Source organism: Passer domesticus, chromosome 2 (assembly GCF_036417665.1).
Source record: "Passer domesticus isolate bPasDom1 chromosome 2, bPasDom1.hap1, whole genome shotgun sequence".
In the NCBI taxonomy this organism is placed as follows: Eukaryota; Metazoa; Chordata; class Aves; order Passeriformes; family Passeridae; genus Passer; species Passer domesticus.
Window position 1 is genome coordinate 108,040,186 of NC_087475.1, and position 24,693 is coordinate 108,064,878.

At 39.4% G+C, this 24,693-nt stretch overlaps 2 protein-coding genes and 1 long non-coding RNA gene across 13 annotated transcripts in view; 1 reads left to right on the plus strand and 2 right to left on the minus strand.

Annotated features, from left to right (window-relative positions):
- Window positions 1-711: 711 nt before the first annotated feature.
- ABHD10 (abhydrolase domain containing 10, depalmitoylase) lies at window positions 712-8,419 on the minus strand. Of its 4 annotated transcripts, none has more exons than XM_064410553.1 (5): window positions 8,290-8,419; window positions 4,525-4,708; window positions 3,673-3,784; window positions 2,602-2,739; window positions 712-1,524 (listed from the first exon to the last, which is right to left on the minus strand). In XM_064410553.1, exons 1-5 carry the CDS (start codon window positions 8,378-8,380, stop codon window positions 1,186-1,188), a joined length of 864 nt encoding a protein of 287 aa, XP_064266623.1. In that variant the 5' UTR covers window positions 8,381-8,419; the 3' UTR covers window positions 712-1,185. The 4 variants fall into 4 exon arrangements, with proteins under 4 accessions (XP_064266623.1, XP_064266624.1, XP_064266625.1 ...); XM_064410554.1 differs by lacking the exon at window positions 8,290-8,419 and adding an exon at window positions 7,540-7,690; XM_064410555.1 differs by lacking the exon at window positions 8,290-8,419 and adding an exon at window positions 7,439-7,541.
- Window positions 8,420-9,118: 699 nt separating this feature from the next.
- The window catches only part of PHLDB2 (pleckstrin homology like domain family B member 2), a 105,969-nt gene continuing 90,394 nt past the window's right edge, over window positions 9,119-24,693 (minus strand). For all 8 annotated transcript variants that reach the window (XM_064410546.1, XM_064410549.1, XM_064410547.1 and 5 more), the window contains 6 exons: window positions 19,799-20,006; window positions 17,913-18,003; window positions 17,346-17,492; window positions 14,813-15,032; window positions 11,735-11,820; window positions 9,119-11,047 (listed from right to left, as the gene is read on the minus strand). In XM_064410546.1, the coding sequence (XP_064266616.1) occupies window positions 10,907-11,047; window positions 11,735-11,820; window positions 14,813-15,032; window positions 17,346-17,492; window positions 17,913-18,003; window positions 19,799-20,006 (893 nt within the window). In that variant the 3' untranslated portion in view covers window positions 9,119-10,906. The remainder of the gene's footprint in view (window positions 11,048-11,734; window positions 11,821-14,812; window positions 15,033-17,345; window positions 17,493-17,912; window positions 18,004-19,798; window positions 20,007-24,693) is intronic.
- LOC135294809 (uncharacterized) lies at window positions 13,311-19,850 on the plus strand. Its single transcript, XR_010356824.1, has 3 exons — window positions 13,311-13,367; window positions 18,574-18,667; window positions 19,776-19,850. It is a non-coding gene; the product is annotated as an uncharacterized LOC135294809 (long non-coding RNA).

The window sequence follows — 24,693 nt, forward strand, 5'->3', positions numbered from 1 at the left end:
CTGTTCAGCATACTTCTACTGACATAGCTAAAACTGAAAATGACAAACTCTCTAGAAATACCTTACCCCCAGCAGCTCTAGTCTTTTAAGGTAACAACAGTGATGCCATTTACTACTTCAAATCATAAACCCAGAAACAATTATATGCTTTTCACTGATGTTACACATAAAGGCCAGCCTGAACTAATTCCAGCCTCTCTCTCAAGTGTACGAAGGGTACTGTACTTCTGTACAAAACCCAGGTAACAGTCATATTTGCAATTAAATCCATTTCCTATTAAATTCCATGGATTTACATTGTAAGACTTATTCAACTGTCAAGTTCCATTTACAACTTCTCAGGGTTGGACTCACGCAGCTGAAGAGACACTGTGCCCAGCAATCCACAGCTCTCAAGTCATGGGAAAGAGGCAACAGTGCTCTGTGGCACTGTACTCACCACTTTGAAGAAGTTGCTATTAAAATCATCTTATTGATCCAGTTTCAGTTCACACCAAGATTATTTATCGTTTCCTTAACAGTAGGCCCACAAATGAACGACAGATGGCAGCCTGGAGAAGATCACATACACCCTCCTGATAAGCACAGATAAAGAGCTCTTAAGGCTTTGAGCCCTGCTTTCTTAGAATTCAAATTCTTCCCTATGTAGCACCTCAAGCACACCATCAGGGTGCCTTTCACTTTTAACAGCAATTCAGAACAAAATAACCATTTATCTGAAATCTGTTTATTGTGTTTCATGGTACTCACTATTCTAATAACTAACTTCAGTAAACACTCAAGTTGTATTTTGCCTTGCACAGATGGTTTCAGACATAAGATACAATGATGTTACAGTGGAAGGACAGTAACAGATGTCAAAGATGTGAAAAGAAAGTTTTACTGTACAGGCCAATAGCAACAAAAAGTAATCAACATATCAGTACAAAATTGTAGGAATTTGTGAAAAAAATGGGTAAAGTGGTGAAGGAGAGGTTCTGAACACAATAGCAGCACTCCTTCACACTCTGGACTGTGTGCAAATGCAGCAATAATACAATTCCTGTATTTAAGAAATAGAGGTAAGGAAACAGCAGATAAAGCTCAGTTCCTACTGTGACAGTCACAGGCCTGCCACCATCTGGGTAAGAACAAAGCTTCCATTACTCAAGGAAAAGAGTCAGGTGTAGAGTTCATGCACTAATGCTACACTGTTGACAGCTTGTCAATTAGATCATCAACAGTATTGACAAGGAGCTTTGTGTCCTCCTTGTCACTCATCCGGTGCTGGCCGATTTTGCGGAGGATAACATCCACGTCCTTGCTCAAAACACGGTCAGCAACTTGCATAGAGATCTCCCAAGGGACATCCCCATCCTTCATGCCGTGGATAAGGCGTATGGGACATGTCACAGGAATAGGACTATTCAGCACACAGTGATTTTCTGCTTCTCTGATAAAGTCATAGGTCAAGGAGTAATATCCTTCCTCATTATGCTTTGTTTGGTACTTCCATTCACCCTTTTCTTCTATTTCTTTTTGTGCCTATATAAAAAGAGAGCAAAGAATAGACAAAACACATGTTAGGAGTACTTAAGAGTACCTCATCTTATTTCTGTTCTAAAAGCAGTAACACTCCCCCAAGCATAAAATTTCACCTTGTTGATTTTTATTATCACAGGTGTATTCCCTTTCTCCTCACAGCATCTGAGAGGAGAAATCCCCTACCATGTCACAAAAGCTGCTCTCCAAACCTCTCCTGCAAATTAATCTAGTTAAAATTCACCAATGAAATTAAGCCAATGAAAAATGCACCAATGAAATTAATTTCTTAGCCAGAATCTATCAGAAAAAGAAGATGATGTATAGCCACCATGAACAGTAAATTTCCTTGGCTTCAGTCAGTTCACTGATCCTCAAACAAGGGGAAATCCTAGGAAAAAGACACTGTCCAGTGATCAGTCTTTTCAGTCTTTGCCACAGGAAGTGTCTCTAAATATTATATTTCCAGATTCTAAAGTATTTTCAGATTCTGAGTCCTAAATAGTAATACTGATACTACAAAGTACCTTAGAAAAAACTCAAACAAATGGGAGAGTATTTTCATTATTCTAAGGCACACATTATTTATTGCCATGTAACACCTCATTTATACTTTCCTGAAGACTAGACATTATTACCATCAAGGAGGAATCTCAAAAGGGCAGTTTCCACTACCTAAATCTCACAGTCTTTACAAACACGCTAATCTGAAGAATTTCCTTTCTATGCGCACAACTTGGGTCATATGCATCTCATCCAGTGACACCTCAACCACTTTAGTGGCTACTTCTCCATCCTTCCAAGCACAAGGATCCAATTCCAATGCAAATATAAGATATTCAACACTGAAATCGAATGGACTGAAAACAGCAGGGATCTGACTTCACATCCTCCAAACCACAATAATATAAGCACACTCTGGCTAGTGTGCTCACACTAGTCTCATACTGTAAGTTTACATTAATCAAACACAGAAAACTTGCACTAAAATTTGCAGGAAAAGTACAGTTTAAATAACATCATTTCTTAAATTCTTGGTAAGATTTTTAGATAGCACAAAAGCCAACCATCAACATTTACCTCAATAGGAAGCCTCTTAAAAGTTGTTACAACGTGATCTGCTGCTACAGCCACTCCAACCAGAGCAGCTACTTTGTCTGGACGTGCTATTGCAGCATGAAGCATCAACCATCCACCCATGCTGGAGCCCACCAGAATCTGGAAAACAAAAAGGAGAAGAAAATATAGTGTTTTACAGGAAATGGCTAATAGATTTTTCTTTTTCTTCTTGCACAAAATATTAGTTTTCACTTGGTTTAACTATTTAAACCTTGGGCATAATCCTGCTGTCCTTACCCAGGCAGAACTGCTGTCACCTCCAGTGGAAATTTTGCCTGAGTAAGCACCACAAGATCTGGTATTTATTATTCTGTTTGGCATGGCTGGTTATTGCTGTCTGAGACTGAAACACTGTAAACAAAATGAGAGTTGAAACAATTCAGTATCATATGCATACTTATATGTTTCCTTCTCAAGATAAATGCACATGGTAAAGACTCAGTGCATTGAAAGTAGTAAACAAAAGCAATTCATAATACAAAATTGTTTTAAACACAATACTGGGCATTTCTAGGTTGTAGGAGATTCCAAGTTTCTCACAGTAATTTCTAAAGTAAGTGAAGAAATAAAATGCTGCTTCTCCTGCCTGTTTTTTAAGGCTGTTTGATCATATGGAGCGTCTTTAGTCTTCCTGCAAATCCTTTAATTAATGCATCAGCATGGGACAGCGACACACTTTTTCATTAGCAGGGCTGCACTGCACAGGAACAATTCCCTGTCCCCTGTCAGGTGGCACCTCCACCATGAGGCTTTCTCAGCCTCTCTGGGACAACAGCCCTGCTCTGAGCAGGAGATTCTAATAACCAACCTCCAGGAGGTCCTGCCAACCCATGCTTCCATGATTTTGTGACCTACCTGCCTGCAACAGAGCTCCTATATGACCTCTCAAATGATTCAGCTTGGTAGGGAGCAGGTGTCAGCTGTTCAGCAAAAAGCTACTGCTGACCAGACCAAAGCTATTATGGCATATTTTTGATCAAGGTTCTACCCTGAGGGAAAAACAGTATTCTATATTTAAAAATAAAATATAACCTGTGGTCCATCTGTAAGTTCATCCAGTATAGACAGAACATCTTTTCTCCACTTCCCAATTGTACACTCTTCAAATTTACCATCTGAACTTCCACATCCTGTATAGTCAAATCTGCAAAAATAACCATCAACATGAAAGTCATAGTACTGTCTACAGCAACACAGACACTAACTAAATACTACTGTATAATCAAATCAGCAGGGAACAAGACACTACAGTGAGTATTTTCTTACTTGATCCTGTTATCACTAGGACCAGAAATCACACAAAGACAGTTTAAATACAACAAACACAACTAAGTTATACAGCATTCTCTATCATTTGATAGAACATCATAATTTACAAGAATAGGCAAAAAAATTTCCCTTACAAAAAAAAACCCAAAAACCTCAGACACTTGAATTTTAAAGGTGTACAAACTCTTCCAAACACTGAACCCAAACACAAAGGCTTATGACACATTCAGACAGACAGCATTCAATCTCGTCTATCAAAGGACAGCATCACCAAGCAGGGGCATGTTCCTCTAAACCTACAGAAGACACAGGGTAACTTAATCAGACTTGGCCCCTAAGGACAGTGCTTATAGTGGTAACTTAAAAAACAGAACTGCAGGTCCTTAATTTTTAATTTTAAAGAATTTTCTGAATTATTTTCAGAATACAGTATCCTGATTTCTCTCAGTCTCTCTACTGAGAGAATCCTACATTTGGAAACAGAAGAAAGTCTTCTTGTCCCTTAGCACAGAGAGCATCCCAATCCAAATGCCAAAATTTATGTACTTATGTTAAAACCCCTTCCCACAACCCATGAGACTAGTTTCATTTTCTCAAGAATACTCCCCTATGTACCTGATGAAGGCATGACCTAATGATTTGCAGAAATCTTCAAGGGCAGTTGCTTTCTGACCATTCATATTTGAATTGAAACCTGGAAGGAAAATAACCCCTGGATTCCTCCCTTTTAGCTTCTGATAAGCAATATTGGGTCGGTCTGGTCGAGTGAGAAAGCTGACTGATGACTTCAGCCTGCAAACTGGTAAGAGGAGCTATTCAGTACAATCAGCATGATTAACAGTGGCAGAAACACAAGTTCTTATAAACCCAGGGTTTGTCAAATATGGACACATTACGTGAAATAAGGGATTCTGGCTCAAGAGAGAAGAAAAAAGCATCTCCTATATTCTTTAATGACTGACAAGTACTGATGAACCTGAAAGACAAAGTTTATTGTGATTCATTCTCAAATCATTAAACACCAACCATGTGGAGAGTTCACTCAGCAATTAGCAAAGTGGTTGACTGAAAACAAACTCTCATGCTTCCTAGACGTCATCAGTTCTCATGTTTCATATTCTTGAATACATTTACTCATTTCACCAAAAATCTTCCCACTTAACATATGCTTACTTTAAACTTTTATTTTCAAAAAGCATAATTTTGAGACTAGTGTACTCTGTGCAATGGAAGTTTACAAGTACATGAGGAGACAAACTTTTCATTAGAATTAAAACTGAAGGATAAAACTGCACCTTTATCAAAGCCCTGGATCCACACAATATATGGAGTATAGGGGCAAGTTCATAATCAAGAACTGAGAAAGAATCTGTGCCTAAATTTTTCATCATGATGAGCATAAAACCACATTAGCATTGTTTAAACCAAATGAAATAAGTAACATCAAACAAGGAAATTAACAGAGGAAATGCTAACTAATTAATGATTCTGCTGAATCTTAACAGCTGCTACAGGATTTAATCTAACTTTAGCTGTCAGTTGTACCTCTACTGCAGGTGAGGACAAGTAATTAATAGAGAGCTATTAAGGAGACTTAATCCACTCTATTATCCAACTCAGCAAGATAATCTGTTAAACTGAAAGCCTGGTCAAGTCTTCTAAAGATTTTGACACTCTTAATTCTTAGATTAGAACACCACTGGCTCTTCAACAGGGGGGCACAGAAACAATGCAACCCAAAATAAAGTGTCAGGGGTGGAAAAATAGTGCAAAACCAAGCCCCAACAGTATCACACCACTTAACTGTCCTGCAGCCTTGAGTTCTGTTTTGTCACTACCAAAGAGATTACATTAAAGGAGTTTTGGGGGGCTGGCTTGTTGTTACACTCGGATATGCACGAGTAAGTGTGGATACATAACAGATACAGGGTGCAGCTAGCATTCAGAACTTTCCTACAGTTCAACAGAAATGGCATAATTTGAACTACAGATTAAAAGCATTAAATTGCTCCTCAAACAATGAGGTAGTTCTTTATCCTACTCAGGCATGAGTTTTTTATACAGGTGAATGACTTTCACAGTAAAGGTACTCAGATGCAACCACTCTGTGACTTTTGATTTGTGTGTGTCTCTCACTAAGCCAGTCGCTTCTTCAGGAGGAGCAGAGTGCAAGTGCCAGCAAGACGAGATGAAGTACTAAATTTAATAGAAAAATAAACAGGAATATTTTTCTCCCCCTTAAGCCCCGATAGCCATTTCTGACGCCCCATGTCTTCCATGCTGTAGCACCCTGGAGCGTCCTCAAATTACTCTGACACTGGGCAGGGTTCCAACTGCAGCTACAAGACCACTGCCTAAGCTATTTCACAAACTAGTCTTCCATTTAACAAGTTAATGGAAGCACCAGCAGCAATCCCAACTTGAATAATGCAAACCCCTAAAGCAACCACTGCAGCCAACCCAAAAGCAAAGCTCAATGCAGTCACCCTCTCAGACAAGACCATCAGCAGCTACCCAGTAATTCTCCCCCTGGCTTTACGAAAGACCTTAGTAAAAGCAGGGAAGCATTTCTGAAGGGTGCAAGGCAGGTATTAGTGCTTATAAAAGCAAGTCACAGACAGAAAGTGATAGCTACAGGAACACCACAGGACCCTTGCCTGATGGTATCTATGGAATTCTCTTTATATCGGAGTCACTGTGAACTTTTATGAACACCAGAAACTGTGACTGAGAACAGTGTAACATTACACATCAAAGCCAAAGAAGTTCCCTGAACAACTCTGGCAATATTCCTGCACTGAGATCTCCCCACTCCCAGCAGCAGCAGATTAATGCTGCTCTGACAGGTAATGGACTCAACTCTGTCCACACATGGTTTCCTGCAACCACCCACATTCCAGCAGAAACTGCAGCTTGGCCTGATCCAGAGCACCTAAAGACACACTCAAATAAAAAGAGACTCTGATAATATTACCTTTATAAACACACAGAAACGGAGAACACAGCAGCACAAACTCACTGTATTCAAGCTTTCAATAACCTACAAAATGTGCATCCGTAGTGGCAATTAAGTTTTACTCACTGAGCAACCTTAGATGAGATTCACCTTTCCAATTAAAGGCAAGGAATAAACTCAACAGCTCAGACAAGCAGGGGGTCTGACACACCCAGCAGGGACACTGCGTGTCTGGGCAGAGGCCGAGCTCCCTCAGAACTGGAAGCTTTTCATGTGCCTGGCGGGGTTTTAGAGGCAGACACGTTCCACACCCGATCAGGCGAACTGGCGCACTATTCCCAGCTCCCCAAAACCTACCGGGGCAAGAGCTTAGAGCCAACCAAACACACGCAGGAAAGCAGCTGCCCTGCCCTGCCCTGCGCACGGCCACCGAGCCCCGCTGCGGGCCAGGCGGGGAGGAGAAGCCTGTCAGGAGCCCCGTGCGAAGGGAATCGAGTTTAAGATACCCATTCCCACGAGAGAGCCGCGCCCCGGCCCTTCCCGACGGCGCCGAAGGGGAGGAAAGGGTGCCACCTGCAGCTGCCCGAGAGCCGTCACAGTCGGCACCGACACACACGCTCTCCCCTCCGACTAGCAACGCTGATGCTCCGAGCTCCCCGCGGCCTTTCCCTTACCCAGGAGCGCCCGGGCCGCCCTCAGCGGCGACAGCGATCCCCGCAGGGCCGAGGCACGGCCGGCCCGCACCAGCGCGCCCGCCATGGCTGCCGCCCGCGCACGCGCCGCCCGCCTCCCCCGTCAGTGAAGGGGCGGCCGGGGGCGGGGCGGGCCCTGCTCTGCGGTCAGGGCCGAGCCTCCCGGGGGACCTGCAAAGTTTTGTCAATAAAAAAAGCCAACGCAGTGATCGTGCGTTTCCTAGCGTGCGTGTTTCCCCCAGCTAGCTGTGCCTTGTAGCCGAGAAGGCCAGAGTTGTGCACTGGGAAGAGCACTGCCTGCAGGCCAAGGGAGGTCACTCAGCCCCTGGGCTCAGCCCTGGTGAGGCAGCTCTGGAGTCCCGTGCCCAGGTCTGGGCTCCTCAGTACGGGAGGGACACGGAGCTCCCGGAGCGGGTCCAGTGGCAGGCCATGAGGGTGACTGAAGCACCTCTCTTAGGAACAGAGGCCGAGGGAAAGGCCTGGTCCTGTTCAGCCTCGAGAAGGGACATCATTAACGGGTTCTCACCCCCTCGTCTTCTCTCAGCCTTAGGTATATGAGCACAGGAGCCAAAACGACATCTTTATGCACATACATCTTTTATATACAGGCCATGGCAGCCACAAAGAAAATAATCACAGAATCTCCAAATCATTTAGATTGGAAAAGATCTCAAATATCATTGAATCCAACCTTTGACAAATACCACCACATCAACTAGACCATAGCATCACCTGTGGTCACGTCCAGGCATTTCTTGAATACCTCCAGGGATGTCCCTCCACCACCTCCCTGGGTAGCCCATTCCAATGCTTGACAATCCATCCTGATGTCCAACCTCCCCTGGCATGTGAAGATGAATGCTAGGAAAGGCCAGTGCCTGCCAAGGGAAGGGTGGCACCTGTAGGTCATGGGACAAGCTGAGGAGGTTTTCAAGACTCAGACTCCATGGTTTGCAATGGCCCAAGAACCTTCAGGATAAGCAGGACTTGACTCCCAGGCAGGAAAGCTTGAAGGGTTTTTGTGATGAGTGCAGACTGATCATGGAAGGGGGTGCCTACCGCCATTCAACTCATGTTGTCTTGATATACATCACTACAGAACCCACCCCACTTCATGATGATGATGCCAAACTTACTGAAAACAAATCAATCATAAAACCACACTTGTTTTCATTTCCACAGTGAGTTAACACTCCCATTCAGGTCATGTTTAAGTCAAATATTGGGAAAACTTTGAAATCCTTAAACTCAAGCAGTTTCTGGTTTGCGGTTAAACAAAAGAAGTTGTCAATATCCGAAGCTGGTAATAAATTTTTCAAACAGGTTCATAAAAAATGAAAAAGCTATTATATTATGTACATGCAGAAAACAGACTACACTCCTAATTTCACTGCCCTGCGAGAGATTATTTTCCATAGCTCTTTTATGGGAAAATACATGGAATAGTTCAATTAAGTGTTACTGAGAAATACAGTGTTGTTTGCATGACTGTATGCAACTATTTAAAAGACAAGCACAAATGTCTCATGATAATGCAACAAAAAAATATTTGAAACAAGTGTATTTTTAAAAGTGTTTATTGAAATGCCTTCATTGCGTCATGCAGGATACAAAAATCAGTATGAGAAAACCTTTATAACTATACTTTGGAATAAAATCAAAATACATCAGGAAAAAATAATAACTGTATAAACAAAAGCAATTTATTTGATAGTGTTTTAAATTATAAATTACAGGCTGTGATCTGCCCAGATGATAACAATTATCTTGCAACAACAGTCTCTTCTATGATTCTAGTAGAAACTGATGTTTGTCATGCTAGAACCACATGACCTGTACATACCACAAACCAGTAAAAGTATAACAAAAATATTCTGCCAGCATACTTCTATTCTGGTTTCAGTTTATTTGTTCAATTAAAAGCCATTAACTTTTCATCAAAGAGAAAAAAGGCTAATGTGCTTTCTTCTAGTACACAAACCACAGACCGTGTAAGTTTCAATTATAATCAAATAGAAACTCTTTAAAGTCATAATATGACACTTTCTTGAAGTACATTTCAATTAAATAATTTATATTTTTGCAATATTACTCAAGGACTTGGAGGTGATTTTAAAATGGGACACCGCTGTACCCTCAGTATTTTTGCTGTTTTAGGAATCTCAATCCCTACTACTTCAAACTTTCCGAGTTTTTTATTCATACACTGCTTAGTGTAAACTCTTAGAACTCGCCTCCTTTTTTATTCCATTTGACAGCATTATTCTTTGCAGATATACATTAAACAACAAAACAATTCTCTGGGACTGAAAGCTTGGGTCCAAAGAATTCAGACAGGTAGAGATTTTGGTGCTGGCTTCAAGGCAGGCAATATTTGAGAGATTTCAATAGAGCATTCACTTGGCACAAAGTAAGATTTGAACCACACTGGGACCTTATGATATAAAAGAAAATTGCTATAGAGTCCAGAATCAGCTTATTCTCTTTAACAGGGAGGATTAAAAAAATCCCTCTTTATGAGGAAGTTAATACATGTGTTTCCATTTCTCATCCTTGTGGGGAAAAAAAGCATCTTTATAACGCTATCCTTCTCAGGGTTTTGGTTTTTTTTTCTTGTTGAGCTCCATAGATGTGACCTTTAAACACAGAGTTGTTGCCACAAAGTGTTTGAACACACAGAATATAACAATTTAATTACATTAAAATTCATTAAGAGTTTTGGCACTGTCCCCTTACATAAAGTTAGGTACAAGTAACAATATGAAAACATAAGGGAATGATGTAACTCTTTGGTTCTGTTGTAACACTTAACTACTAAGGCAAGAACTGTGTGTAATTTAGGGCTTCTTTTTGTTTGTATTTCTATAAAATACTTGACTAAAGGTTTTAAAAAGTTACCTAATCATCATCTATAAATGTCAAATGTAGCATATTAAAATATATGCTTGTTACACCATTTTGTTTCACTACTAGAATTTTTGCATACCAATGAGAACACACACACTTGTAAACTGTTCAGTATAAATTTATGAAGATATTCTCTGTATAAGAGAATTTGTAGAAACTTATTTGTAGAAACCAAGATGCTGGAATTAAAATTGCCCGATTATCCATTTTGGAGCACTATGATTCTCTCAACAGCTTTAGCTTGTTCATTCCTATAAAGATCAAATACAACAGGCAAACCCCCCCCCCCTTTTCAATGCATTTGTAACCCCCTCTCAATCTGAGGTTTTGGGTGCACATCATAAGGAGGACATTTCAGGGTATTCACTGGCTTTTCAGCTGTCACCAGCTATGGCTAACTTCATTAGTTATGTTATTGCATTTGCCCTATTGCTCCCTTTTGTTATAACATGAAGTGGGTGTAGCCTTCTGCGCCTGTAACAATGACATCCATCCATATCCTCATGGCTTCTGGAGAAGGAGCAACCATGTAGTAGATGCGGTCGTGGGTCTTAACACTGAAGGTCAGCAGCGGGTTGGGACTCTTGAATAAAACACAAAGAAGATATCAGAAGAGTGAAACCAAAGCCATTTATTGGTATCAGAATTGGATTTGCTTTCAGGGATATTTATGAATAGGGTTAGGAAGAAAGATAAAATGCTGTGCCACTGCATCTTATATTGCAGCTGAGATGCATTTAAAGTGTTTGTAGCCACCATAAACACCTTCTACAGCATTTTTCCAGTAGACTACTATACACTACTACAGGGCTCCAAGCTGTTGTTTCATGCCCAAATAAGTTACTCCCCCAGCCTGTCCAGTGACTTCCACAAACTGTTCACAGCTCATTTAAATTACTATGAGAGGCAGGGTGTGCCATAAGCTGCTGGCACAGTTAACTCCCTCCCTGGGACTGAGGCGTGCAGCTAGCCCTTGACTTGTGCAGCCACTGATTTCAGTGGTCTTGCCACTGACCAAGGAACTCCTTGCAGCAAAACTACTTTGCAGGTAGACACTTATCTCTGCTTCCATCAGTATAAAAAATGCCATCAAAACAGTGCTAATCACTGATTAGCTTCCTCTTCCTTTTCCTCCACTCTGGGGTTTGTTTTTAAATATTTGTTTGGGTTTTTCCCCATCCAATAATGTTACTTCTCCCTTTAATTTTACAGCTACCATACTTGGGTACTCTATGTGATATGTGGTTAAAACAGCAATAACAAAGTTTACCTTATATGCATTCTTTAGATGATCATAATAGACTTCTTCAATAGCTTGAAAATATATTACACCTTTTAATTTAGTTTCGTGTTTGTCTAAAACAGAAAAGAGAGAATGACTTGAGAACAGTAAGAAGCAAAAGCTTAATTTGCATTTCCCTATATATTCAGCTGGTAAGTAATTGACTTAACAGTTCTGCTTCTGAAATCCCATGGATACCTTCAAATTTTCTTACTAGTTTGTTGGTTTTATTGAGAGATGTATTTTTGACTTTAATATGTCTTCTTCTTCACCTAGTTTCTAAGGATAAAAGCTTTTGTAATTTCCTCATCTATTTGCAAGTCACTACTCCCTTCACTGAGTTGTCTAAATGTTATGGAGGGTATTAGCCGACAGAAGGACAGATGTCTCAGATATATCCACTCTTCCAGTTCCATGAAAACCAGCCAGACTTCACACAGTTCACAGGCTAAGACCTCCACTTTGCCTTCAAGAGAAAACTGCAATGATAATCAAATTTTCAATACAATCTGCAGTATTGCATTTTATTTAAATGCTATGCTCTGTCTCACCCCTCCAAAATGTATGGTATATCCCCAAGCCTGTGGTCCTGCCCTGAACCATCATGTGTCTGTAATCCCATTGGCACAAGTCTGATTCTGTGCCTATTTTCATTCTCCTTCTTAAACCATGCGAGCGAGACCAGTCCCCCTCTTAGCCTTTTCCCCTTTCTTAGCCTTCCTCCTTTCTGGCCCTTCCATCCCCTAGGCCCTCTCCCTCTCCCCCTCCTTCCCCCTCCCCCTTCTCCCCTTTTCCCTCAGTAACCATGCTGTTCCCGGGAATTTATTGGGGAATGGGACCCCCAACAAACACTCATCTAATCCGCACCCTCAGAAGCCGTGTGGAGTCTCCTTGCCTGCCTGCTGCTGCCAGCCAACTCATAGCCTAGGGGGCCCTCCGGGGACTCCCCGGGGTGACCCCCTCCAAAACGAACTACAACAACAATCTGACAGCAAAATCTTTATATTGGAACATAGTTTGTGCATGTACTTTTTTTAAAAAATGCTTCTTCGCATGTGAACTTAAGATTCACCACTGTAATTTTTCACAAGGAAAAGGAGCAGGGCAGGGGAGCATCCACCCTCCACTGTCCTGTAGTGGAGAGAGTAATTGTTAAGAAGCATCCCAATTGCATGTGGACACTGAAAGGCAAACTTCCTTTCACTCCCAGCACTTTTGTATTAGGGGAATATAATGTTTTCTGTCCCCAAGTCATAGTGTCATCTCAACACTGAATAGTCATGCATAACATCTTTATCAGACCCATGAGGGATTCTGCTGTCATTTAAACACTTGGGGAACTCAGCTTACATCCTGTGTGTAGCTGCAAGCAATTCTTAAAACTTCATATGATGGCAAAGTGAAATCCCAGAGAAAACAATGCAGCTTTGGGAATCTTCCTGCCAGCCCCCAGAAAAGCAGTGCTGAAGCACTGAGATACAGGATTATGAGATCACAGCACATGTTACACTGAGATAAACATAGCACTATACAAAGTGTGCTGTCTGTGCACTACTAGTAAGCAGGGGATCCACTCTCTTTTCAAGCCCCACCTGGGGCCTTGGTTACCAGACTATTTCAGGTATCCACAAGTTCCCATCGAAAGTGTGTTGGTAGAGTTCCCTGAATGCTTCAATTCAGCAAGTGCAAATGCTTCAGTCACCACACTAAGCTGTCAGACTTCAGGATAAGTTCTTGGTTCAATGCACAGACAAAACTAAAGCATTATCTCAGGACATTCACTTAGAGTTCAATTACTCTGAATTTGCAGCACCAATATTTGTTTTGGAAATCTACGACGTATTTAAAGATCTAAAGATCTGAAGATCCTCACTCATACAAGCAGCAGCATTTTAGTGTGGCTGAGACTCCTCATAAAACTATGCTTGTTGGCTGGAGTCCTTGAGATATTAGCAAAAGTTTTCTTTGGTAATTGAGATTCCATTATTGCAACTATACTGCACTCAAAAGTGAAACCATTAAATGTTAACATAGCTACTAAAAAAAAACAAAAGAAGATCAGTACCAGATGAGAACAGTACTGTGTGTTACAAGCCTTCCTAACCAATAAACCAAATGTTTGGAACAAAATAAAAAATGTTTTTCACATTCCTCATTGTATTACTGCAAACTAGTAAGAAATATTCAGTGGGTATGTAGTGAATGAATGTAGTGAATTCAATTCCTTAGAAGTTGCTGGAAAGGAGTTATGTCAGTAAAGTAAATGAAACTGTTTGTACTCAGTGTTTTCTTCTGCATCTTAGCAATGGCTGTCCTGCATATGCCTCTTTCTGGCCTCTCTGAACAATAAATATTCAAAGCACAATGTTATTTTTGTGGCTTCCTCAGAATGGAAATTTCAATGTCAAACCACATGTATATTTGCACAGCATTTGGAGAAATAAGTATGTTCTTAAATTCTCCATTTCTGGGTTTACCCTAAAATAACAAAGTAATGTCATGCTTATAATGGCTTCAGATATTGTGTAACACAACTTCATGAACAGAAACACTTTTGGACTATTGCATATTCTTAATCTGAAATTCCTTACAGTTTCAAAATAAGGCAAACTCAAAAAGTCTATCCTTGTATGTTTAATTTCCTGAAAACCTTTTCTTCACATTAAGCACAGGACTGTGGAAGCATTCACTTCAATTTTCATGGTAAGTATAATACATTATATTATGATATGAAGGGTACAAGAAATCACTCAGTCATTGAGGGAAGTATATAATATTTAAAAATAAAATATGTGGAACCATTATTCTGTGTACTTGTAACCTGATCATCTTCCATTTTTTCTCTTGGCCATCTGCATCTTCTCCTTTGTTTTGTTTTGTATGCTCAATTCTGCCTTACCTGGCATGAGGATTGAAGGCTATAGGGAAGGGTTCACATGCCATCTAAGGGAATGGATGAAATGGAAATCTAAGTTTTATCTGGATTCCCTACTTGTTCATAACTCAGCTGAGTTTGATAAAAAAATAGAAGAATAGATGTACCCTAGTAGCAAGCCTGCAACTTACCTGCATAATAAGTAAAAGTTCTCTTGTTTCTGTCAAAAACAAACCACCGTTTTTTCCATGTTTTAATTTTCCCTCCCATTTTAATCAGAAAGCCTCGACAGGTCTTCTCAGTGAGAGAAATGTGGTAACAGGTCTCTATGTTGTGCCCAGCTGTTTCAATGTGACTTCGTAGGTCAAAGTCTTCCTTTCTAACGGGCAAATAGCGAGTCAAGGGACGGGCCTACAGGAAAGAAAAGAAAATAATATTATTTTTAAGAGAAGCCTTATCATCTCCTACTCTTTCTGCTGTGGGTATATAAATGAAAACTGCTCACAGAGTCTAAGAACAAATGTAAGAAAAATAAAGAGCTTTTACTGCAGCTATAATCTTCTTGAAAAGAAAAATCCTTTAAACTTCCAACTTTACAGTGTTGGACAACTTTGCAAAAGCCAGATAGAGCATAGAAGTTTCTTGAAATCAACAGCTGATAAGCTGGTAAAACAGAGGCCATAGCACAGAAAAGCTGTCATAGAATTAAGACATTAATTAAATGTAAGGGTGTGTTGCTGCCTTAGATGAAGTCCAAGAACTTCATATGTAGGATATTAAACAAACCCTTTATTTCTCTAAATACTCACTGCACACATGTCACTCTTTAATTTTAATTTACTGCTACAGGCATTTTTATGCAGAGTATAATATATACATAATAAGAACATGCTGTTGCAGGAAACATTAATAATGGGAATGAACTGTAATCACCAGTTCATTTCACACAGATTGCAGTGAACAAAACAGAATTATTTTCTGCTGAACAAATTAACTGTGATAACTACTTCACATTCCTCTGCAAAAGACAGCAAAGCAGTGCAGGAGATGTTGCCTCCTTCTTGACTGCAGTTCAAGGCCCTGCACCAAGCCTGGATAATGTCAGTTGGGAGAACAAGCAGGAGGAGATAATGATTTGGAACCTCTGCCAACTGAGGGAATATTCTTGTTTTCTGTGCCTGAAGGGTCTATGCACAATCATCACCCTGTCATTTTAAACACAGAAGACAGGTCTCCCAGAGAAGGCTCTTGCTGCAGTTGAGCCAGAGGCTACTTTGAAACAGAAGCTAATTTTAGATGCTTTCAAGGATCTGTGAAAGGACCATCTCCCTGTCTCTTTCCCCCTGGACTCCAGAGAAATCAGTGACCTGGAGAAACTAATCTGCCCTTGCTGCAATCCTCAAGTTAGCCTATTAAATCCCACTGTGAGTCTCAAATCAAAGGGACTTTCCTTCATTGCATTCTTAAGAGCCTCTTGGTGCAATAGGAGCTGTGTTGCTCACAATAACTCTCAGCACCCTTCTAAAATTATGCAGTCCTGTATGATACGAGCTGGCACCAGCTCTGGCAAGTGCAAAGATGGAGTTCCTTCCTCTCGTTTACATTTCTAAGTGTCAAAAGTTGCTGGGGAAAAAATTGGTCTCACTGTACAAAGGAAATTACAAAGAAAAAAAAATCAGTCATTTTTGGCAGATAAGTTTTTGTCTTCCTGCCAGCTCAGTCTTCTTCTCTCTGCCAAGCCTGACAATTAGCAGTAACTGACAGGACATTCTATTACAACACATGCATGCTCTAATTTGGGATAAAACTATCAGCATTGCATTGTTTTCATGTCATACTTGACTTGTCAACAAATTTCTTAGAAGAAAAGGAGGCAAGCAAGTAAAATTTAGCATTTCTGATTACATTTTATATAAAAACAAATGAATGAATATATTTAACTAGAAACAGCTGGTGAAACATTAGCAAAGGTAGCATAGATATGGAATTGTCTGCACTCAAAACCATCTATTAAGATGGAGACATTGTCTGCTCTGGTATACTAGCAATGACTGCCTAGTCATTTGCTGTACCTTATAGATATTATTGGTTTTGGAAGAATGAACAAATAGGTAAGACACTAAGCCTAAAGAAAACTCAAGGTACCTCTAAGCCCAAAGAAGAAGCAAAAATATGTAGGAGGTAACACTTTTTAAATTAAGTAATGTTTCTCATGTTGTACAGTCCCATTAGCTTTAGAAAAAATAATATTTACTCTGTACTGTAGATATGGAGCTGAGAAAACTTCCTTATTTGTCTTTTTCTTTTCTGTCAAATGTTTGGAAGCAATAATTCACATTTCAAGGCATTTTATGTATTAAAAGAAAAAGCAAAACAAAACAAAAACTCCACCAACTCCACACCAATGGTTTATAAAATTAACACACTCAAAAATTTCTGTTGTTCTGTGCCTATATTCAGTAACAAACTTTATAGGATTAATATTCATACTTTATATATAAAATGCTAAATAGATACCTATGCCATTGTCTAACTTTAAATGAATATTTGGCTCCAAGAGCTCAAACATACTTTTAGCAAAAAAATTGCACCTCAGAAATACTAAATCTATCTGTTCAGCTGAAAGCAGCTCTGTGTACCATTGGCAGAAATACACTTAGTCCTGTTCTGTATATGAAGAGGAAGTCTTGCACTTCAAAACCATTTCACATCTCCACATCTGACCTGTGCTCTTTGTTTCTCACGTATTTTGACTTCTTTTTCAATTAATTTTTGCCTCTGGCTCGTTTCTTCTTCCAATCTTTTCTCCAGTTGCTCCCTGCGGCGTTTTTCCTCTTCCAGAGCTCGTTTCTTAGCTTCCATCTCCCGTTCCTAAATACCACAGCACAAAGAGAACTTCAATTATATGCAAAACTGTAGTTGGCAATGTAATTTCTAAGCTAGGGCTAAATACCTTTTAGTCCCTTAAGAAGGCAGAAACATATATCCAGCACACTGGACTGAATTTTGGAGTAAGAATTGCAAATATAAATGAAGGTTCTTCTTAAGCAGCTCCCCCAACAGGTGTCAAACCAATGCTGAACAAGTTTCTGGGGATTTTGCCATCAGCTTGTCCTTTGAGATAGCAGATATTGCATATGGGCTCAAGGCTATAGTGAGAGGTGAAGCCAAGGGGGAAGAGGTGTTTTTGGAGCGTCTATTAGGTGGAAGGTGGGTAGGTTTCTGTGTTGCATTAGGAGAATATTATCCAAACTTACATGCCTAGTCTTAGTTACTCAAAATTACACTTACCCTGGTCTCAAGCAGCCGAGTCTTTTCAGCGTGTGCTTGTTTGAGAAGTCTCTCCATCTCCTCTATTCTTGCAACATTTGAAGTGCTAGCACTGCAAAAAACCCCATTATTTCTTATTTAAAATAATAGCTGGTATTTAAAGAAATATTTTGCATTCAAACAATTTAAGAATGGAGTTGACAGTGTTCAGATCCAATTCAGTGCAGTAGCCACTAACAAAAAAAGAGGTATGTTTGGTGAGTTGATGAATGACTACAGTTCTGTTTCTTCTGTACTTTGAGCACCCAGAAATTTTATGCATTTCTACAAAAAAAGTGTTTCTCCCACTTTAAACATGGTAAAATATAACATACATTTTTAATTGGTCAGAACAAAGCATCATAAAGTTTTCCTTTAAAGTCTGATAAGGCTTGAAAATATGCTCAAACACCATCTAAAACACTCTGAATTAATTTTACTTAAGGGAAATATTGTCAAGGAAATTTAACTGCCTATCTTCCAGATTTTATCAACAAAATCAGCTCACACTCTTTCCTTCTTTCACCAAAGTTTGCCTTGTGAGAAACAGAACAATCTGTTGTAAAGGGTCCTTCTATGGTTTTTTTATTGATTTGGGCTGTTTCTTTCTTTGTGTTGTTTTCCTTCTGGCATTGACTGCAAGAGTCAGAGGGAAGCAGAAGAGAATGCAGTACCAGTGAAATTCAACAGCTGTTGGGGCTTCCCAGTCCTGGGCTGGAGACTGGACTTACAGGATGGTAAGATCAGACACACACCATCCTCCTTCCATATGGTCAGAGCAGGAAGTCAGAGAGAGAAAGGTTTCATATCACTGGAACATTAGTTCAATGCACAGAGTTAGTTCCCAGCCTGTCTCCAGCTATCAGAGACTTGCTGACTATCCATTTCAAATAGAAGTCCTCAAAACCCAAGTCCTAATGTTTTTCCTTTAAGAGAACCAAAACCAACATCAACCAACGCAAAAAAGCCCAAGCAAACGAACCAGCAGAATGACTGCCAGTGGTATTTTCTAAAACTTTTAACACTGCAGTGATAATGACAATAAAGGGGAAATCAGAGGCTTCTCTGCCACAGCAAACAGATGCTAAGTAAAACATTACATGCTAGCCAAAAAAGCTGTCCTTGTGTTCACAAGATGTTCACGGTGCTGTGACAAGGCTGTACTTAATCATCAGCCTCTAGCTAGTTATGCTTGTGAAACTGCTGGGGCAGGACTGTGAGCAGGAATGAAAGCACTACCATAATGTCAGAAATAAAAAATAGACTGTCAGGAGAAAATTTTTTTCACACAATTTTGAGACTCATCTGGAATTTTAACACAGATCATGGAAATTCCCTTCATCTGAGAAATGGTGTCTGAGCTGACAGCCTCTGAAGATGAGTAAAGCAAGCCTTTCAGTGTCATCTCTTCATTTTTACTGACCCAGAAAAGGGAGAGGAAAGGGCAATAAAGGAAAGGGCAATAAGACTTTTGGAGGAAGCCTGAGTGTTTCAGCTTAAGCACCTAGCTGGTTAACATGCTGGACTTGTAGAACAAGTATATGTCATCAATGGCACATGGCCCTGAAAAATTTCTTATCAGAGGAAATTCCTTCCCTACAGTCATCTGGTGAGGAAGCACTGATTGCTCTGTAAACTTCAGCATTATCACTTAAGTTTTCCATAGTTTTATTTTCATCTTTCAATAAACAGGTGAGATGTAGATTAACCCAATTATGAGGAGCTAGACAAATATGATGCCTGTCTAATGATTTTACATTTTCTTAACCAATCAGCAGCACTCACACTATCACAGTGTACATGTACATATTCTCTTTTTTCATTATGACCCTATCATCATTGCAGGATCAGGAGGAAAGAGTATTTACCTGGAAATGTTATCTGGTGAGCATGCTGATATGCTCGTCTCCATACTGTCAGAGCTGTCTAAGCTTAACGTGTCAAAGGTATGGTCCTTGTAACTACAGTCTGGGTAATGGAAACTGTTCAAATATACATTGGATTCTGATGCTGTTCTGCTGTAGAATTCTGGAGACTTCTGCCTTTGGTTTTCACAGATGCGCTGATGGTTATAACCTATAAAATACAGAGGAAACACTGATTTCGCACAAAACTTACGTCACAGGAGCATAACTTGTTAGCAGCACAAGCATTTTGAACATCACCTCAGAATTTACTGCACTGTGACCAAGGTACTACAATATTACAGTTAATTTTACAAGTTAATCACACTGAAATAAAAAGCTTTAAATACCTATTTAATCTATGATGGATTCAAATGTATACACATTAGTACAACTGACTTTTCAATATATGTTCTTCTGTGTGTATTCTGAAACTCTAATTTGAAAAAATAAAATTTATATTTTAAAATGACAATTAGGCCTAATCTGGAAAGCAATGTAGTTAAATTCAGGAATTTAGAAGAAATGACACTGACTAAATTAGAGAAAAAAGAATAAAGTCCTGATATTCAATATTCTTAAGTGCTTGTCTGGTTGACTTTATAGAATATGGATTTTTTTTTTTTTTTGGTGTGTATTTGGGAAAGTTTGCTTTCTGGTAACTGCAACGGGACTCTTAGTTTCAGCTGAAATATTACAGGCTGCTTGTTATAGAATCACAGTTACTAGTGTAGAGGTACTTTACTGGAGTTTTGAAATTGCAGTTCACCCTATGAGATTGAAGCAGATTCTTGTAGCTCAATGATTCTGAAGAAAAATAAGGTTAATGCAAAGGTTCTTTTGTTATTTTTCCCCAAAAACATTTTTTTTCTGAAAAGTCATCCTCCTTGAACATATGGAATTTTGTTTGGTTATGTGTCCTTTAAAAATGTCTCTTCACAATTATTTTTATCTCATGTCTCTGTTGCTCTTTGAAAGCAATGCAGACTTTAAGAGAGGTTGTTGAGCTTGCCTGATGAGGAAGAGTTGTCATTTTAACTGCTGAAGTATTTTACAGTGCCCTTTTGTTCCATCTATGTGATTACAAATGCAACTGCACTGCATCTTTTCCTTCAATGAATGCAAGAAGTGAGACTTTCTTGTAGTTCTGATTGTTAGATTTGTAATATTCTCTGCACATTTCTGACCCAAATTCTGAGCTGCTGGCAGAGCTGGAGATTAGGAAGGATTGACAGACTACATGAAAACCTCGCATTTTTACAGGAAGGCAGCCACTGACATTCCTCATATTTAAGATAAACAGACATTGGAAAAATGCAGACAAATGTACAAATGCAGCAAGGTCCAAACAGAAATTTTTACTAGACACCATTGAGACACTGATGTTAAGAAAGCATGCTTAAATTGCAGCGTTTTTCTGTCTTATTTTCATTCCCTATCTGTGCATACCAGGGATATTACTCTCTGGTATTTTTTGCCATGCCAGAGCTGGGAGAGTTGCGGTTCAGAGAGCCAACAACTGCAGTTATCTGAAAAGTGTGTCTTCAGCTGAATAATTAAAGCATGTCATTAAAGAGACTGTGCCCTACAAGCATTTCCAAGGTAGTTTTCTCCTCACTTCCCTCTGTACCATAGAAAGCTTTCTTGGAGATAGTTAAAGCTGGTTTCTAAGGAACTAATAGGACTCACCTGCCATTTAAAAGAATGCTGAATTTCAATCAAAAATTCAGTTGCATCAATTAGTAAAAGAGACAAAAGGGAGAGAAATACACCTCAGCAGTCATAAATAATAGCATCACACAACACAGGTGTTACTGATTCACATATGTGGTTTGCTTTTTCCCCCTTATTTTGGCAAATGCTTCTGTTATTGCAGATAAGCAATTACCTTTCATACTCGAACCTTTGGAATGACTAATTGCTCCTGTGAAATGGTTATCAATGATTCATTAGGGAAAGAGAGAAAAAAATAAATTACTGAAAAAACTTTATTCAAATGCATGTTTTTCTGTTGAGCCCTCTACAAATCCTTGCCTACTCAGAAACTTTAATTCCATATTTTATATTTCAATGAAAAATAAACCCATCTAAAAGACATAGAGCAGCATAGCAGTGCTACAAACGCTCTACACCTTAAGATAAAGAACCCATTTTTGAAGAAAACATTTATCAGTCAAATTTATGCAATCATGCAAATGTAACTAAACACTGGAAGAAATCAACGTTTCTTAGGTTGCAAAATGAGATACATTCACAGAAACAAAGCATAATTCAGTGTTCTCCTTTTATCTTCATGCTGTAAGCAGCATACAGCTCAAAGCTGAGGATCATCTGTGTACCAACACTGCAAGCCTTCAAAACCAACCTGCCTCCATTACAGCCACTACATATTGGGCAGGCACAACCTGTGGTTTAAGGAATTTTTAGCTGCTCAGGTGCCTATTCACACAACGTGCACTTAAAAATATTAGACTCCTTGTAAGATCCTGCATGTAACTAAAATTTCCCACAAGCCAAGATTTTATCAGTTAAGTCTAACCTGATACAAGAGCTAAAATATTTGTTGTTGCATTGGTTTTACTACAGAGTTCCACTGCTCTGCAGCAAACCTGTAAGCTCAACAATGTTAACAGCCATACTGTTGAGAAAAATATTGCAAAAACCCATAAAGCCATTTCATCAAAGAAAAATATTCCAGAGGAGTTACTGCAGAATCACAAAATCCAGGCATACCACCACAGAACTATAGTGAGGGTAGAACTAAAGGTGAAAGCTGTTATTAAAAGTGGCACTGTCAAGTATGTAAAAAACCCACTAGTATTTTATGAAAATGATCCCATTACATTTTTCTTTTATTTTTCTTTTATTTGTATTGTTCCTTCTTTATCTTTTTCTTTCCCCTTTGTAAAGACTGACATTAACATGTCAAGATACATTTGTTGTGTGGAAACATGCCTAAGTAGGAAACCCAAGTCTGTCTACCTTGTCATTGTCACTCACAGGGCTACAATGATTTCAAAATTTTCTGCTCTATTTGAGCGGCTATGAGCAAAGAAGCAAAAAATTAGGCCTGTGCAAAGCCATAGCTCTGCAGATATTAGCATGAGTCAGAAGTTTTGTTGTGACACGTTATTTGACAGCAGGAAAAAAAGAATTTTTGAAATGCTGTCATTATTTTACAATTATTTAAAAGTTTTTCAGGAGTCTAGGACAGTGCTGATGCAACTGGTACTTTTGCAAAAACATCACATGAGAAATACAGCCAGGGAAGGGGATGTTTTCATACCTTTTCTGGTTTTTCCTGAGTTTAACAAGAAAAAGACTGACAAACAAACAAAAAAGGCTGACTCCTTTGAAAAGTTTCTAGATTTTTTGTACAAATATCCCTTGCTTGCAGTATATTGTTTTTTTTGGTACAGAGCTTAGAAAGGACACAAATAATCTTTTACTGGTACCTAAGTTCTCTGTCTCAACAGCTTTGTTCCCAGCACTGTGTCTGGTCTTGCACCTTAACTCCAAGCTAACAATTCCTTCTTCCCTTCTGGAGTCCATCCTACAGTCAGTGGGACTGCATTGGCTAACCCTCCCTCCTTGTGCAAGCTTCTGGCACCCAGCACTCCCTGGGAGCTCCAGGCATCCACCTGTGCAGGGTGAGGTCTCGAGATGGTACCAAACAGTGGCTTCTTCACTCTGTTTTTGCATATGGTTTGGTTACAAAGGCATGTCCATAGGAGGTCAGTTTATAAATACAGTCTGATAAAAATACCTCTGGAATGGCTGCTAAGAAATACCTTTTTCCACTAATGACTTACAACAAAGATGTGTCCTCTAAAACATTTAAGTTGCCCTTAACTCAGGCTATGATTACTGACTGTGACTGTTTCTTTCAGTAACAATTCTTGAATTCCTATGACTGACATGGTTTGGTAATCCTAGAATAAGGACTATTTATTATTTAAAAATCCATGAAAATATTTATTACTGCATCCAGCCTAAAATTTATTCATAGATATTGCTTGTTTCTGCATAAAGAAAATGAGAATGAACTCCATATTAAAACCCAAGAGGCTATTCTTAATTTTCTGGTTTCACTTTTAACTTTCCTTTTTTTTTTGGTTCAGACTTTTACAGTTATCTTCTTGGGCTGAAATAAGAAAAACTGGAGAAAGCACATTAGAGAAAACTCACTTCAGACCATGACTAGTTTAGTGATAACTTTCAGATAATATCTTTAAACCAGCTGAGCCTCCAGCCAGCCTTGAATATACTTGTTTTCAGATCTACATGCATACATCAGAACATCTGCTCTAGAACTTTGCTCAGTGCCATCAAGCTCTAAGGAGCACAGGAAGGTACTAACACCACATCTGGAGCACATCATCCTCTTTGGATAGCAGTGTGTGGGTCACTGCTTGATAGCCAGGGCTCCAGACTGAGTGGATGAAGTGGCATTTATCATGTGAGACCCTCTCTCCCCACTGAACGCAGTTCCAAAGGTATCAGGAAGCCAAAATGCCCATGTCATTTGCAATGGATCACCTTGGAAAACTGACAGAGTAAAAACTGACATAGTGAAAAACCTGTCAAGTGGGGAAAGAAATGCAAGGAAAGCAAGTGCTGACTCACTACACATAACAGGTAGAGAACACTTTTTATCTATTCATCACCTTTTTTTAGGTGAACAACTAACTTTTGGAGCAGGAAGATTAGAGAGTTCATATTTACCAGTATAATTAGTCTCTATACATTTACAAAGTTCCCCTGATTTTTCAGTAAATCTTCTGAAATGTATTCACTTATTCTGAAAAGGCAAACCTGATCTACAGGACCACTGACATACCATCTGACTTGGTTTTCAA